The sequence below is a fragment of the Suricata suricatta genome, chromosome 3 (assembly GCF_006229205.1).
Source record: "Suricata suricatta isolate VVHF042 chromosome 3, meerkat_22Aug2017_6uvM2_HiC, whole genome shotgun sequence".
Taxonomy (NCBI): domain Eukaryota; kingdom Metazoa; phylum Chordata; class Mammalia; order Carnivora; family Herpestidae; genus Suricata; species Suricata suricatta.
The window spans coordinates 134,249,254-134,262,973 of NC_043702.1; the positions used below are offsets into that span (position 1 = coordinate 134,249,254).

The following is a 13,720-nucleotide window of genomic DNA, read 5'->3' on the forward strand; positions in this document are numbered from 1 at the left end:
GGAATGTAAACTGGTGCAGCCGCTCTGGAAAACAGTGTGGAGGTTCCTCAAAAAACTATCCCTAGAACTCCCCTATGACCCAGCAATAGCACTGCTAGGGATTTACCCAAGGGATAAAGAAGTGCTGAGGCATAGGAGCACATGTACCCCAATGTTCATAGCAGCAATGTCAACAATATCCAGAACATGGAAAGAGCCTAAATGTCCATCACCTGATGAATGGATCAAGAAGATGTGGTATATATATATATATACAATGGAGTATCACATGGCAATGAGAAATAATGAAATATGGCCATTTGTAGGAAAGTGGATGGACCTTGAGGGTGTCATGCTAAGCGAAATAAGTCAGGCAGAGAAGGACAGATACCATATGTTTGCACTCATAGGTCTAACGGGAGAACAAGAGAAACCTAATGGAGGACCAGGGGGAGGGGAAGAGGGAGAGAGAGTTGGGGAGAGATAAGGGACACAAAACTTGAGAGAGTATTGAATGCTGAAAACGAACTGAGGGTTGAAGGGGGAGGGGGGAAAGGGGTGGTGGTGATGGAGGAGGGCACTTGTGGGGAAGAGCACTGGGTGTTGTATGGAAACCAATTTGGCAATAAACTACTTTAAAAAATAAGAATATGTGGTGTACATGGTCAATGGAATATTACTAAGTTATAAAAAAAGAATGGGATCTTGCCACTTGTGACAACATGGATGGACCTAAGTATATTATGCTAAGTGAAATGAGTCAGAGAAAGAAAAACGCCACATTATGTCCTTATATGTGAAACATAAAAACAGAACAAATGAACAAACAAAAACCAGATTCTTAAATATAGACAACTCATGGTTGCTAGAGAGAGAAAGCAAGTCAGGGGGGTGGGGTTAGGGGCAAAATAGGTAAAAGGATTAAGAGTTACAAACTTTCAGTCATAAAACAAGTCAGGAAGCCAAATAGTACAGCAAAGGGAATATAATCACTTATATTGTAATAATGTTGTATGGTGACTACACTATCATAGGGTAAGGATGCAGGTCCAATCCGGCCCTCACCACTGGGCCGTCCCAGCCTTCCCGGAGCCGGTCACGGTGCACCTCTGCGGTGGAGATGCGCTGGGCGGTCGCGGGGGTGGGGGTGGGGGTGGGGTGCGTTCCCCGCCTGCCGCAGGTCCGATCCAGCCTTCCCCTGTACTTAAAGGGGAAGACCCCGGCTTCTCCTGAAAGGGCGCCGCATTAAGGAGGGACAACTCCTGCAGTGCCCAATCAGGGAAGGCCGGCTGTTACCTTTGACCTTTCTAGAGGTGGGCCTAGTCACGCCCCACGTGGGGTGTCCTGGGCCCACTCTGATTGGTCAGTGCTCCGGATGGTGTGACTGGCTCCCACAACTGCCAGTGTTGATGGTGGGGCAGGGATTGGATCATTGTACACCTGTCATCATTTCCTGTAACTCCCCCTCCCAAAGGTATAAAAGGCCCTGCCCTGCCTTTGTTGGGCTCTCTCCACGTGGCCAGCGGGTCAGCTAGGGACTGTGAGCCCAAGCTTAAGCTTGTAATAAAGGCCCTTTGCTTTTGCAGGCGTGACTCGGTCTCCCTAGCAGTCTCTGGTGTTTGTTTTGGGGTGATTTGGGGCGATTTTAAAAACTTGGGCACAACATTGGTGCATTGGCCGGGAAATCCCCCTCCCTGCCCCAGAGCTCCTGGGATGCTGACACGTTGGGCCTGATCGCTGGCTGGTGAGTGCACTCGGTTTTTTTGTTTCCTTGCAAGGTTTTTGTTTCTATGTTTGCAGAATTGTTGAATCAACAGATTGTACCTTTGAAACTGCTTTAAAATTGTATGTTAAAGGGGGCGCCCTGGGTGGCTCAGTCAGCTGCGTGTCCAACTTCAGCTCAGGTCATGACCTCATGGCGTGTGTCTACTTCGGATTCTGTGTCTCCCTCTCTCTCTGACCCTCCCCCGCTCACACTCTGTCTCTCTTTCAAAATTAAATAAACATTAAAAAAATAATGTTCTACTTTCAAGAGAAACTTGAAATAAATGTATACTTTTTATTTGAATGCATTTTTACAATCTATGTATTGTGTGTGCATGTATTTTTACATGCATTATGCCATACTATTTCTTGTTTTGACCAAACTGTATGCTTTTAAGATACTCCATGTTGCTGTGGGCACATGGCATTTGTTACTCCTCACTGCTGCATAGTACGTCATGGGATGCACCCCACAGTTTACTCAGGTACTTTCCCGACTGTCGATGCCCAGGTTCTCTCCAACTTCCCATCACCAAAAATTAATGCTGGAAAGAATATCCTTGTGCAGGTTTCAACAAACTTTTACTCTGGCAAGTGTGTTTATTGATTCTGGAAACATTTTTAGTATTTTTCCTTGTAAGTTTCTTCCTCCCTGTTTTCTTTATGGAACTCTTAAAAGTTGAATGTTGGACCAACCCTCTGATTTTTTAAAATGTTTGTTCTACTTTTTAGATGATTTCATTAATTTTGTATCCCAACCATTTACTACCTCAGTATTTTCATTACATGTTTACATTTTTACATTAATTCATGCTACATTGATAAAATTTTACATTATTTATTTCACATTAATTTCCAAGGGCTCTTAACTGCTAAATATTCTTTTTTATTTTTTATTTTATGATTAAAATTATCTCTCTTCTATCTCTGCTAATATCAATGATAATTTTTAAGAGTTATCTTTTGTACCCTCCATCATTCATAATATAATCCCTCAAATAGCTTTTTGTTTTTTTTAGAGAGAAAGAAAGCACACCAGGCGGAGGGGAATAAAAAGGGGAGAGAGAATCCTAAGCAGGCTTCATGCTCAGCACAGAGCTCACTACTGTACTCAATTCCATACCCCTGGGACCATGACTGGAGCTGAAATCAAGAGTCAGACGCTCAACTGACTGAGCCACTTGGTGCCCCTCAAGTTCCTTTTCCTATATGTTATTTTGTTTTTTGCATTTTGTTTTGACACTTTTTTTTCCAATGCTGATGATCCCTAGTCTGCCTTAATATTTAAGAGCAAGTCTTAAAAAGCATATTAGAAACTCTTGTGTGTATGGCTGGAGCGTGTAGAATGAGAATTGCAGTGGGTTGAATGACCCAGCCAAAAAATGTATGTCCATATCCTAATTCCTAGATTCTATGAATGTTACCTTATTTGGGGGAAAAAAGTCCTTGCAGATGTAATTAAGTTGAGGGTCTTGAGATGAAGAGGTCTCCCTGGAATATACAAGTAACTCTAGGTCCAATGACAAAAGTCCTCATAAGAAAGAGGCCCAGGGAGACTTTAGGCAAAATAGAAGGAGGGAAAGTGACCACAGAGGCAGAGACCAGGGCGACACAGCCACTAGCCAAGGAATACTTGGAGTTACCAGTGACTGGAAAAGGAAGGAAATAAATTCTCCCCTAGAGCCCTTAGAGGGGGTAAGACTCTGCCAGATTTTTGACCTCTAGCATCCAGAACTGTGAGAGAATTAATTTTATTCACAGCGTGAAGCCACCTAGTTGTGTTAATTTGTTGCAGCAGCTATAGGAAACTAATATGAGCCTCACTGAGGGCAATGGGTGCGAACCGTTTCTCTGGCCGTCCTCAGGTAGAAGTATACATAAGATTCTTCTCTTAAGATGGACAGTTTCCCCACAGAGGAATCCTACTAGCCCTTACCATATCAGACTGCTCCACTTCTGAGAGTTAAGAGCAGACAGATGTGAGCTGGGAGCATGACATTCAGTTGGTGGACTTTCACTCCAACATATCAGCCCTATTCTCAGAAGCACCTGATGTTACCATTGCACATTTTTTATTCAGTCTCTACAGTGACAGTAAGTCTTCTGACTTTGGCTGGGGTGGAGGTTGGACAGGGCAGATACCTGTGAGAACTGTTTGGGGATAGAGATCTAGGGTGTTGGACAGATGTCATCTAAATGTTCCTTATGAGGACTTTTGACCAATCCTCTTGTTTTTAGTGCCATCCATATCTCATCTCTCTGACATACATGGGGTCTTGAATTCTTGTAGCCTTTCCTGGACTGTGAATGGTTCGGAAGGCATTCTTCACCAACCACAGTTAAACCTCAGCTTTCCCACCACTAGATCAGTTAGCATTTACTCTCTGCCTTCAAAAACTTTGTTGACCTCTCTCATCTGTTGTCATTTCCTCTCCTGTTCTGTCACTGTGCCCTTCTTAAATTTTTTTCCCTGTGTTAGTAGAGTTACAAGACATGATGAATGTCACTCAACCTGCTATGTTTAATAGAAGCACCACCTTGTAATATCCATTTGAAGAACTTATGCTACTCAGAGAAGAAATTAACTTCAATTTTTCTTAGAAAAATGTAAGACCCTCTAAAATCAACCCCTCTTATAGCTCTACTTTACACTTTACTTTTCCCAAATGCTCTAGGTAAGTTAGGCTCATTACAATCCTTTCCTACTGCAAGAAAAGTCCCATTTCTCTTATTTTTCTTATGGTGGGGTGTTCTCCTTCACAGAACGTTCACTCACATATATTCTATTTTATCCTGTTACATATTGTGTCTCCCAAGCAAAATCTTGATCCTTCATGAAGCCATTCCTGATAACTCAGACTATATAATAGATTTGTATTCCCCCAAATTATCTGTATCTTATATTAACAGTAAGAGAACTCCATTCCCTGTCTAAATGTTTATGTCCAATCCTCAAAACACCATTTTCTTAAGGACAGAAACCATGCCTTAGACTCTGTGTGCTCTTTGCTATGCTTACCATGGCTTTAGACATTGAGTACTTGCTGACTGATGGACACTAATCCAAGCTACAAATATGGAATTTGATGTTCAATACATGATAGAATAAAATCTTTGAGGGTAAAGCCTCTATCTTATTCAACCTTATATCCTTCAAACCAGCATGGTGCTGGACAAAGAAGGTCTATGACTGCTGAGCAACTGAATAAAAGGATGTATATGGATACATGAACTCTCATTAGATGCCATGTTCAATGTTGTACCTGGTTTAAATATTTTCAACTCCGAAGAAAAATAAAGATGATTAAACAATATGCATTACTGCATTTCCTACATCTAGACCAGCACCTCACATAGGGGCTGCCCAGTAGATGTCTTCTAAAGGAAAGTTCAATGAATGAATTGGTGAGTGGTCCAGAGCATTAGTTTACAGTTGGAACGAAGTGAAGAGGAGAGAGGAGCATCTGGCTTACCCGGAAAGCACTCCCAGAACTAGGTTGAGAACAAAGAAGGATCCAATGATGATGAGGGGGATGAAGTACAGCCAATTCCAGGTGGCTCCTAAGGCATCATTGGTCTGAAAGAAAGAACAACGATTCCTTAATATTTTACCAAAAGCATCTGCCAGAAGAAGGCTCCCATTCCAGAAGCCTCTCATACAGGGTGATATAACAAGCAGGGGGCAATACAGTTAACACTGCCTGCTTCACTCCCAGGCTGGGGTTATTGTGGGTTAACTCGTATCCTCCCAGTTACACAGTAAAAGACACTGCATCAGCCTCACACAACATCCTGAGTAAGAACACTCCAACACCCTCACTCAACAGCTGAAATAACTGAACCCTGGGAGGTCAAGTACTTTTCCAAGATCATACAAACAATGACTGTTTTTATAGTGTTTGGTGAAGTGGGTTCTGAGTGTTTGCAGTCTAAATTGGACAAATTCTCAAAAAATCAGAGGCAGGCAGTGTCTATCACTCTATTCCATGGATGCTGGCAAAAGCCGTGACAGGATTGCTTGGGAGACAGTACTGTCATCCACATCCCGCTCAGCCCTTGACCCTGCACTCTTTCTTCTATCACAGTCCAATGGGACAGAGCTGGCCCAAACTTGGGTCCAGCAAGTCTCTGGACAGAACAAGGAATAAATCTAGATTTAAAAAGCAATCTTTTCCTCTCTCTCTAATCCTAATACAGAGTGAAGTGAAAAATGCATGGAAATCCATATTCTGGACTCTTATACTACAAGTAAGATTCATGTCCCTTGAATACTGAGAGGTTGAGGGAGGATTACACCACATGGCTTAGCCAAAAGAAGCAACTCTTGGCAGGATGTCTTATTAGGACCTAGAAACTGTTTGGGAGCATTTTGAAAAGTCTTCTCTAACACTTGAGCCTCTCAACTAAACTTCACCTTGACTCTTCCTCCCCATATCAACCCCAAATCTTTCTCAACAGTCTCCTTGAATTGCATTTTATACATGCAGGGTTTTGAAATCCCCCTCTAACCCCACACCATCCCCTCACCTGCAAACTTTAATACCCATGTGAAACAGTTAAAAGATATTTTATTCTCAATTCACCAGAGAAACAAGGCCATCAAAGTCAAATCCCATGCCTAAAATTCACAGGCTAAATTATTAAAATTAAGATCTGAACTCAGAATTTTTAGGACAAAGTGCTTCTCGTCTGTGGTTTACTGTTTTCCTCCTCTCACTAAGCTTTACAAACATATTTTTGATTCATTGCCCTCATGCTTCTGGTAGACTCCTAGGACATTCTAACTTTTCTCTCAAATTATCTAATTTTCTTTCTGCCTCCCATTCAAATATGTCAGTCCACAGACTATAGCTTCCCACTGATCATGGAAGCTATCACTGCACAGAATTTTCCATTAAAAATAGCTTTGAAGACAACCTCTTTCACCAAACTTGTATCTTTTGTCTTGCCCCCACATTGTTCAGAGACAGATGATTGCAAATGAAGCAGAATGCAAGTTAAAAACAAACACCCTCTGAATTGTATGGGACAAAGGTGGGGATCCGCCAATTTCAGTCTGTAAGTTCTAACTCTTCAGTTCAATCAGGTCTGATCAGTTAAATGCAAGCAGGGAAGATGTGGACCAGACCTCAAAGAAAACTGCTCTTGATTCTCAGAAAGAAGATGCAGAAGAACTAGATATCAAGGGCCACAAAGGATTTTAATGAACAGAAGAAGCTGTGTTTTCTGGGAGAGGTGAGATATGGTCCTTCCTTTGAGCTGAAGGATGGATGACATGATCCTTGTATAAATAGCTTTATCTTTATTCATGATTACAAATGCAACATGCTGTACAGACGGGTTAGCTCGGATGGCTCACCAGTGGTGCACTAGACCAACAAGTGTGATTTATCATATGGCTTAGCTGGAGTCCCCCACCCCCAGCATTCTTTGGCAGCAAGGACTCAGTTTCAAACACCCAGATCAGGGCTCAACATTAGTTGGTACCGGCAATGGCAATGATGAAATTATGACTCTTAAGGTATCTTTGGTCCCAGGAGTGACTGAGCTACAGTTTGAGGATGGCTAGAGCAATTTCAGTTGGGTGATGATTTGCCAGAGATGCTGTAGAGTGAAAAGCATTTCCCAAAAAGTGTTCTCATTGTAGTGGTCTGCGAGATGTTAATGTGCTCTGTGGAAAATGAGCTTCTGTGACCAAAGAGACTTCGGAAACATAACTGATTATATTTTTCCCTTAGTCTGTGGGAAAACTCATGAAGGAACATTATTACCTTTAACATCATTCCATATGCTTTCTTGGTTATGAAACCCCTTTTTTGAAGAAAATCTATTAACACATGAGGAAATACAGCCTGTGAAATGCAGAGATAAAAGGACTTTTCTCATGAGCCCAAAGTCTAGAATGCTCTTCCCAATTCCTCCAGAAAAAACAATGACATAAAGACAAAGGTCTCTTTATTCATGTGTTGTGAGAATATTTTGGTTTGGGCAAGAATTTTTAACTATTTATTTCTATACCTAGCACCTAATGAAGTGTTTGGCACAACTAATCAAACAACCACAATTTGAATAAGAGAATACTCATGTTTAAAACGAACCAAAAAAAGTTCCATTCTGATAGTCCCCTCTCAAGCTTTGTCTGATTTTTTTTTAAATTGTCCTCTAGTATGGCATGGGGACCTGTCTGATGAGAAAAAGAGGAGGGAGGGGAAGAGAAAGAGGAGGAGAGAGGACACCAGGGCCAGCGGCACTATGCCCGAGGGGGTTATTACAGATGACTGACTGCTGAAAAGGTTCTTCTGGAGAAAGCAGCTCAGCAGCACCCTGAGATTATTCATAAACCTTTTAATAGACTTGCCGCACCCTCTCTACACCTTTCTCCTGTCCCTTGGGTTTCCTTCTGTTTCTTCCCCCCTCCACCTTACCCCACCAGGAGGCCTCACCCTCATGTCACATGTCTTTCAGTGGATCAATGACAAATCCAGCAGGACAAGGGGACAAAGCTCAGCAGGAAGTGGGCAAAGGACTTCACATTTCCCTGCTCCAAAATGACACGGTTCTTTCTGATGCTTCAATCTCCTTCTGATTCAGCATTACTAAAACCTCAAGGTTGTCCGGTGTAGGGGAGATAACTACTAAAGAGTCTTTGGAGACTGAAAAAGAAGAAGGTAATCAACCACTCTCAGGTGAGCACATGCCCCGAAAGCACGTGCGGTGGGGGTCAGGAACGCCAAGGAGAAAGTTGCCAATGTCACCTCAGAGCTAGGAGTGTGCTTTTTCTCAGGGGTCTGTGTGTCTGTGTCACAGTAGGAAGGGGAAGAGAAGAAGGCTGCCTAGGTGACAAGAGGCCCTCTCTCTCATCCTTTCTCCAAACCCCTCCGCTTCTGTGACTCTGACAAGCTGCTTGCATGTGGGATCGTCACACTCTACGTTCCCCGGTGACTTCTCCTCCAGTAACAGAGGACAGCCATGCTAACTGTTGTGAGCAAGATGCTGGCGAAGGAGACCCACCACCTTCTGGACATGTTCCATTGGATTCTGGCCCAAGAGTCTCACAGGAAACCTTCCCTGCCCAGACAGCTGCTGTGGAGCAGCTAAGTATAAACCAGGCTCCTCTCTGCAAAGAAGCCTGCACCAGGAGTGCCAGCCTCTCCTTCCCCACCATTCATGGAACACCTACTCTCTGTCAGCCATTACAGAGCAGTGTTTTTCTTTGGGGCAATGTCCTCTTAGTTAAGGCGCTGATTCTCTTCCCACCCAACCCAGCCAAGCCCTTAGACTGGCAGGCTGGCTGCTGTCTTCCTCACGTGATTCCCTGAGTGACACACACATGTACACGTGAGCATGATGGGGGTAATGACAGAGAAAGCAGTCGGGGGTGGCAGCCCACCTGCACAGGGAGTGCTCAGCGGGTACCAGTCCTGACACCGTGAAATGTGCTCCTTTGGAAACCTGCCTGATTGGGGGTGGTGAGTGCGCCCACTCCCTGCGTAAACAGGCACACATGGCAATTATCACATTAATCTCTGGAGGACTGGGGGAAATGGTAGAAGGTGGGGTGGGAGGCACAGGATGGAAGAGAAAGAGGAGGATGGAGATAGCAAGCAAGATGAAGGGAGGAGGTCCCATGGTTCTCCCAGACTGAAGCTGTATGTGCAGAGCCAAGTCCCCACCCTTGAATTCAGGTCTCTGGAAAACATACTGTAGGGCCTCTTCTCTGTACACGCTTTTCATAGAGCAAGTCTCACCAGGGAGATTGAGTGAGCTGGGACTGAGAAAAGGGGGATATAGATTCTAGGGTGATTTCAGTAAAAGAGATGGTTTCTGGGCAACACCTCCTTCCTAGGCTGGAGACAGCATCTGTTGGCAAGCCTGGGCTGGCCTACAGCAGGGTTCCTCAGCCAGGGCACTGTTGGCATTTTGGGCTGGGTCATTCTTTGTGGTAGGGTCATTCTGGTTAATTCTGTCTCATGTGGTGCATTTGCAGGATCGTTGGCTTCTGCCCCCTAGAGGCCAGTAGCACTCCCCCATCTGTGACAACCAAAGGTGTTTCTGGAATTGTCAAATGTCCTGAGGAATAAAACGTTTCCAGTTGAGAACAACAGGCTGAGGGGCTTTGTCCCAAGGAGAGATCTTTGGAATCACCAACCAATCTCAGGTCAAGACATGGTTGGAGCAGCCAATATAGGCTGCCAAAAAGGCCAAACCATTCATCTCAGCAAAAGCATCTGTCCAAGGCCTCTGCTGACCACCCCAGGGAAAGAAAGTTCAGGAAGGGCAAGGATGGGAATGAAGGGGACAGAAGCCAAAGGCCAGCTCCACTGCATACCACCTTCCTTGAAGGGCAGCACACCCGGCCTTCCCTGGCCTCTGCTTAATTCCACCACCAGGTGTGACAGCTCCTCTTCCAACCCCAAGGGACTTGGGGTTCATGTTTTGGAGCCAGGATGCCACATTTTGTTCAACAAATTTGTGGATCATGTACTTTGTGACAGATAGTCTCCTAGGTGTTGGTGATAAATGATGAGCAAAACGGCATCAGGTCCTGGCTGCTGTGAAACACAGCATTACGAAGGACCTGTATTAAATAAATGAGAACACAAGCGACCTTCAGCTGTTTGCTATAAAGGGGCCACACTGGGCAGGGATGCAAAGGGGCATCTGATCTGGTCCAGGTGGTCAGGAAAGGATTTGCTGAAGCTTTCAGAGAAAAGAATCACATGATAGTCTAACACACAGCCCGTCGCTGAGAGAGCAGAAGCCAGAAAGACAGAGTAAGGGTTTATTATGGAAGTGAAACAAAGAGGAGAAAAAGGTGAAGATTAAGAAGTGCCAAGAAGGCAGGGGCACATATAAGAAGAAACAGAAGGGTAAGGATGCCCTTTCAGAATGAACTCATACTACCCTGTAATAGCAGCCCCCTTGCTCCTGTGTGGATGTTATACTGAAACATCTATGCATCATAAGGGCATGCATATCCCCCTTGATGGGTGTTTTCAAAGTATACATAATTGCCTGACTGGCATCCAGATAACCCCAGTGCCTCTGCCATGCCCCGTCCTAGACACCATCTCCCTCTCCTCAAATATAACACTGGCCTGACTTCTATGATCATCAGTTATGTCAGTCTAATTGGTAAGTCATATCCAGGCATTTCCCTGTATATGCTGAGCCATCCATAGTCCCTCTTTGCTCAGGACTTTAGCTTGCTCAGCAATTTACATTCGGAATAGTCCTCTCCCACACTGCCTCCCACCCTGCTCCCTGCCTGGCTCTCACCAGCCCGGAGGCGTAAGTTCTGTGCTGCTCCCATCAGGTACCCTTTGCCTGCAGGTACACCCATCTTCTAGCAGCCATAATGTTGGCTCACACCTCGACCCTTCTCAGAAGTCTGGCCCTGGCTGACAGAACTGCCTCATCTGAGTTTATACTTGCCCTTCGAGTGGGGTTGACCTATATCCAATGACTAACTGATGTAAGGTTATCAATGGCCCAGACCCTCTTCCACTGGGTGGAACCAACTGTGGGCTGCAATTCATACTCTGGACCTGCCTGTGGAGATCAGGCTGAGGTTAAAACTTTTGAAACCACATCTGTCAGATATTTTCCCCTGACCTATTCTGGTTCCCTCATATCTTTACCGCTTTCTCTGGAAAGCTGTCACTCAATAAATCATTGTCCCAAGAATCTGCCCCAGCACCTGTTTACAGGGAATCTGACTTAATACATTATATCCCTTTCTCATCAGAGTCTTTTTAATGTTCATTTCTGAGAGAGAAAGTAAGAGCATGAGTGGGGAGGGCAGAGAGAGAGAGACACACAAACTGAAGCAGGCTCCAGGCTCTCAGCACAGAGCCCAACAAGGGGCTTGAAACCATAGACTGCAAGATCTTGACCTGAGCCAAAGTCGGATGCTTAAACTACTAAGCCACCTAGGCACCCCTCTAATCAGGGTTTTGACCAACTTTACAAAGAGGTGAAAGAGCTAACACCCCACTTCTGAGTCAACAGTTGGATGGTGTTTCTAAGGGAAAAGCCATTTATACTCCTTTAACCATGCTCTCATTTTAAGAAAGGGACACAAAATTCCTACTCTACAACCACTGGGCAATTAAAGACATATGGGTTCTCCAACCTGGTTCCATGCATACCAGGGATTCCAGCCCTGGCCTTGGAAGATTATGAGCATATGCTATCCAACCAATCATTTAGCCCAAACAAGCAAAGTGATCTGGAATCACAATGCTTCAGAACTCTTCATTCTCCATATCTCATTTAGGCCCAGGTTTCTTAAGTGCAATCCTATCCATACTATTACCACCTTCTGGGGAGAATAAAAAATAAATAGGAAAGCCAGGGACCCGGCAGCCAGAAAATAGTAAGAGCTGTCTTCCCAGTTCCCAAGCAAGAAACAAGGGTGGAGGAGCAGGTGGAAAGAGTGAGGACAGAGGACTCCAAGTAAAATACAACCACCTGCTGCCACCCAGCAAGGAGGCTGAACCTGTCAGTCCTGAAGGCAAAGCATTTTATTATGTCTCAGATCCCTGAGCATATTTAATCAACATTGTAAGTCTCCCCATACAAACAAGCTCCAAAGGCAGCATCTGGCTTAGCCAGGGGCCCGTTACAAGTAATCAAGACTCAGCACACATTCTGGTTGTTCCAAGCCCCCAGACTTGATGGCCAGCAGCCACATTGTCTCGCTTGCCTGGATTGTCAGCGACTGTCACTAGGATGCAGCAGTGCCTTAGTCCAATGCAAAAGCACCCCCGAGGCGTAACTTCCTATTGGATATTTCACCGTGCATTCGTGTATTCCTCTCCTTCTCTTGCCAGTGGGAAAACAGCAGAACCAGTTTGGCAAACAAAGTCAGGAAAAAACAGCACTCCCACCCTCACCCATGGGCGTCATAACGCCAATGAGAGCAGAGTCAGGAGCCGCATACCAGGAAGCTCTGCTCAGCATCAGGAGCAAGCAGTGCCTCCCATCCTGGGCCCATGTGGTAATCACCACTGGCACTGGGGAGACAAGCATTGATGTGTCAGTGAAAGTCCATCCATACAACTGGGAAGAGGACTCAAGTAAACACCATCAAACTTAGGGAGCGTAAGTGGTGCTACACCAGACCAGAAAGGCAGCCATGACCGTGTGTGTCCATATAAGCAAGGGTCTTAAAAACCTACATGGCCCAGGGCCCTGAAATCCTTAAAATCTGTTTGGATAAATCCTAATAATTTTAATATCATGGTTCTGGGACATTTATTCTGTTACCTCCCTTTTTGTGTTCAAGGCCAGAAGCCCAACATGGAGGAAGATCTTATATCTATGAAGCTGGGCTTGGGTTACATGAGGGCTCGATAGTCCCTTCTCTCTAGCTTTGTGTATGTTTGCAAATTTCTATAATAAAATGTTTTCAATTTTCCCAAGAGAAAATTGAACCGTTTACTTAAATAGTTCAGGGTCATGTACAAATTTTAACAGTAAGTTCTATTTTAGTCAAAATAGTGAAAAATGTTAACAGTGATGGTAACGGGGGTGGGAGTAGAAATGAGGTTAAAAACAAAAGTCTTTATACTTTTTCTGTACTTTAAAACTTAACTGCAGAATTTTTTTTTTTAATAATGAAAGAAAACAAAGACTGTTAGGGAGAAAAGGGAGAGAGGGAGAGAGAAAATGTGAGGAAAGGAGGGAGGGAGGAGAGGTCCTCCTTGCAACCACAGCCCCAGATACTAGGCAGGCAGACATTTTTGGAGTCACTGAAAAGCCAAGACAGAGGCAGTTGACCTTACACTAAGCCATCCATTCTGGGATGCTGCTTTGCTCTGGGAAAAGGTGAGTGTGTTGTTCTGAGGGCACCATATGCTGGCTGGCCAAAGTAGGTGACTAAAAAAGGAAATTAAAGAGGATGAATCACATGATGATTAGCTAAAACACATCACCCTTTCACCCGTTCCACAGGGCTTGCTGATGGGAGACT

The 13,720-nt window shown here is 44.5% G+C and overlaps 1 protein-coding gene across 1 annotated transcript in view; it reads right to left on the reverse strand.

Moving 5' to 3' along the window:
* The window catches only part of CACNA1E (calcium voltage-gated channel subunit alpha1 E), a 496,040-nt gene that overhangs the window by 140,469 nt on the left and 341,851 nt on the right, over positions 1-13,720 (reverse strand). The window contains exon 9 of the mRNA XM_029935255.1: positions 5,217-5,320. Within this exon, the coding sequence (XP_029791115.1) occupies positions 5,217-5,320 (104 nt within the window). The remainder of the gene's footprint in view (positions 1-5,216; positions 5,321-13,720) is intronic.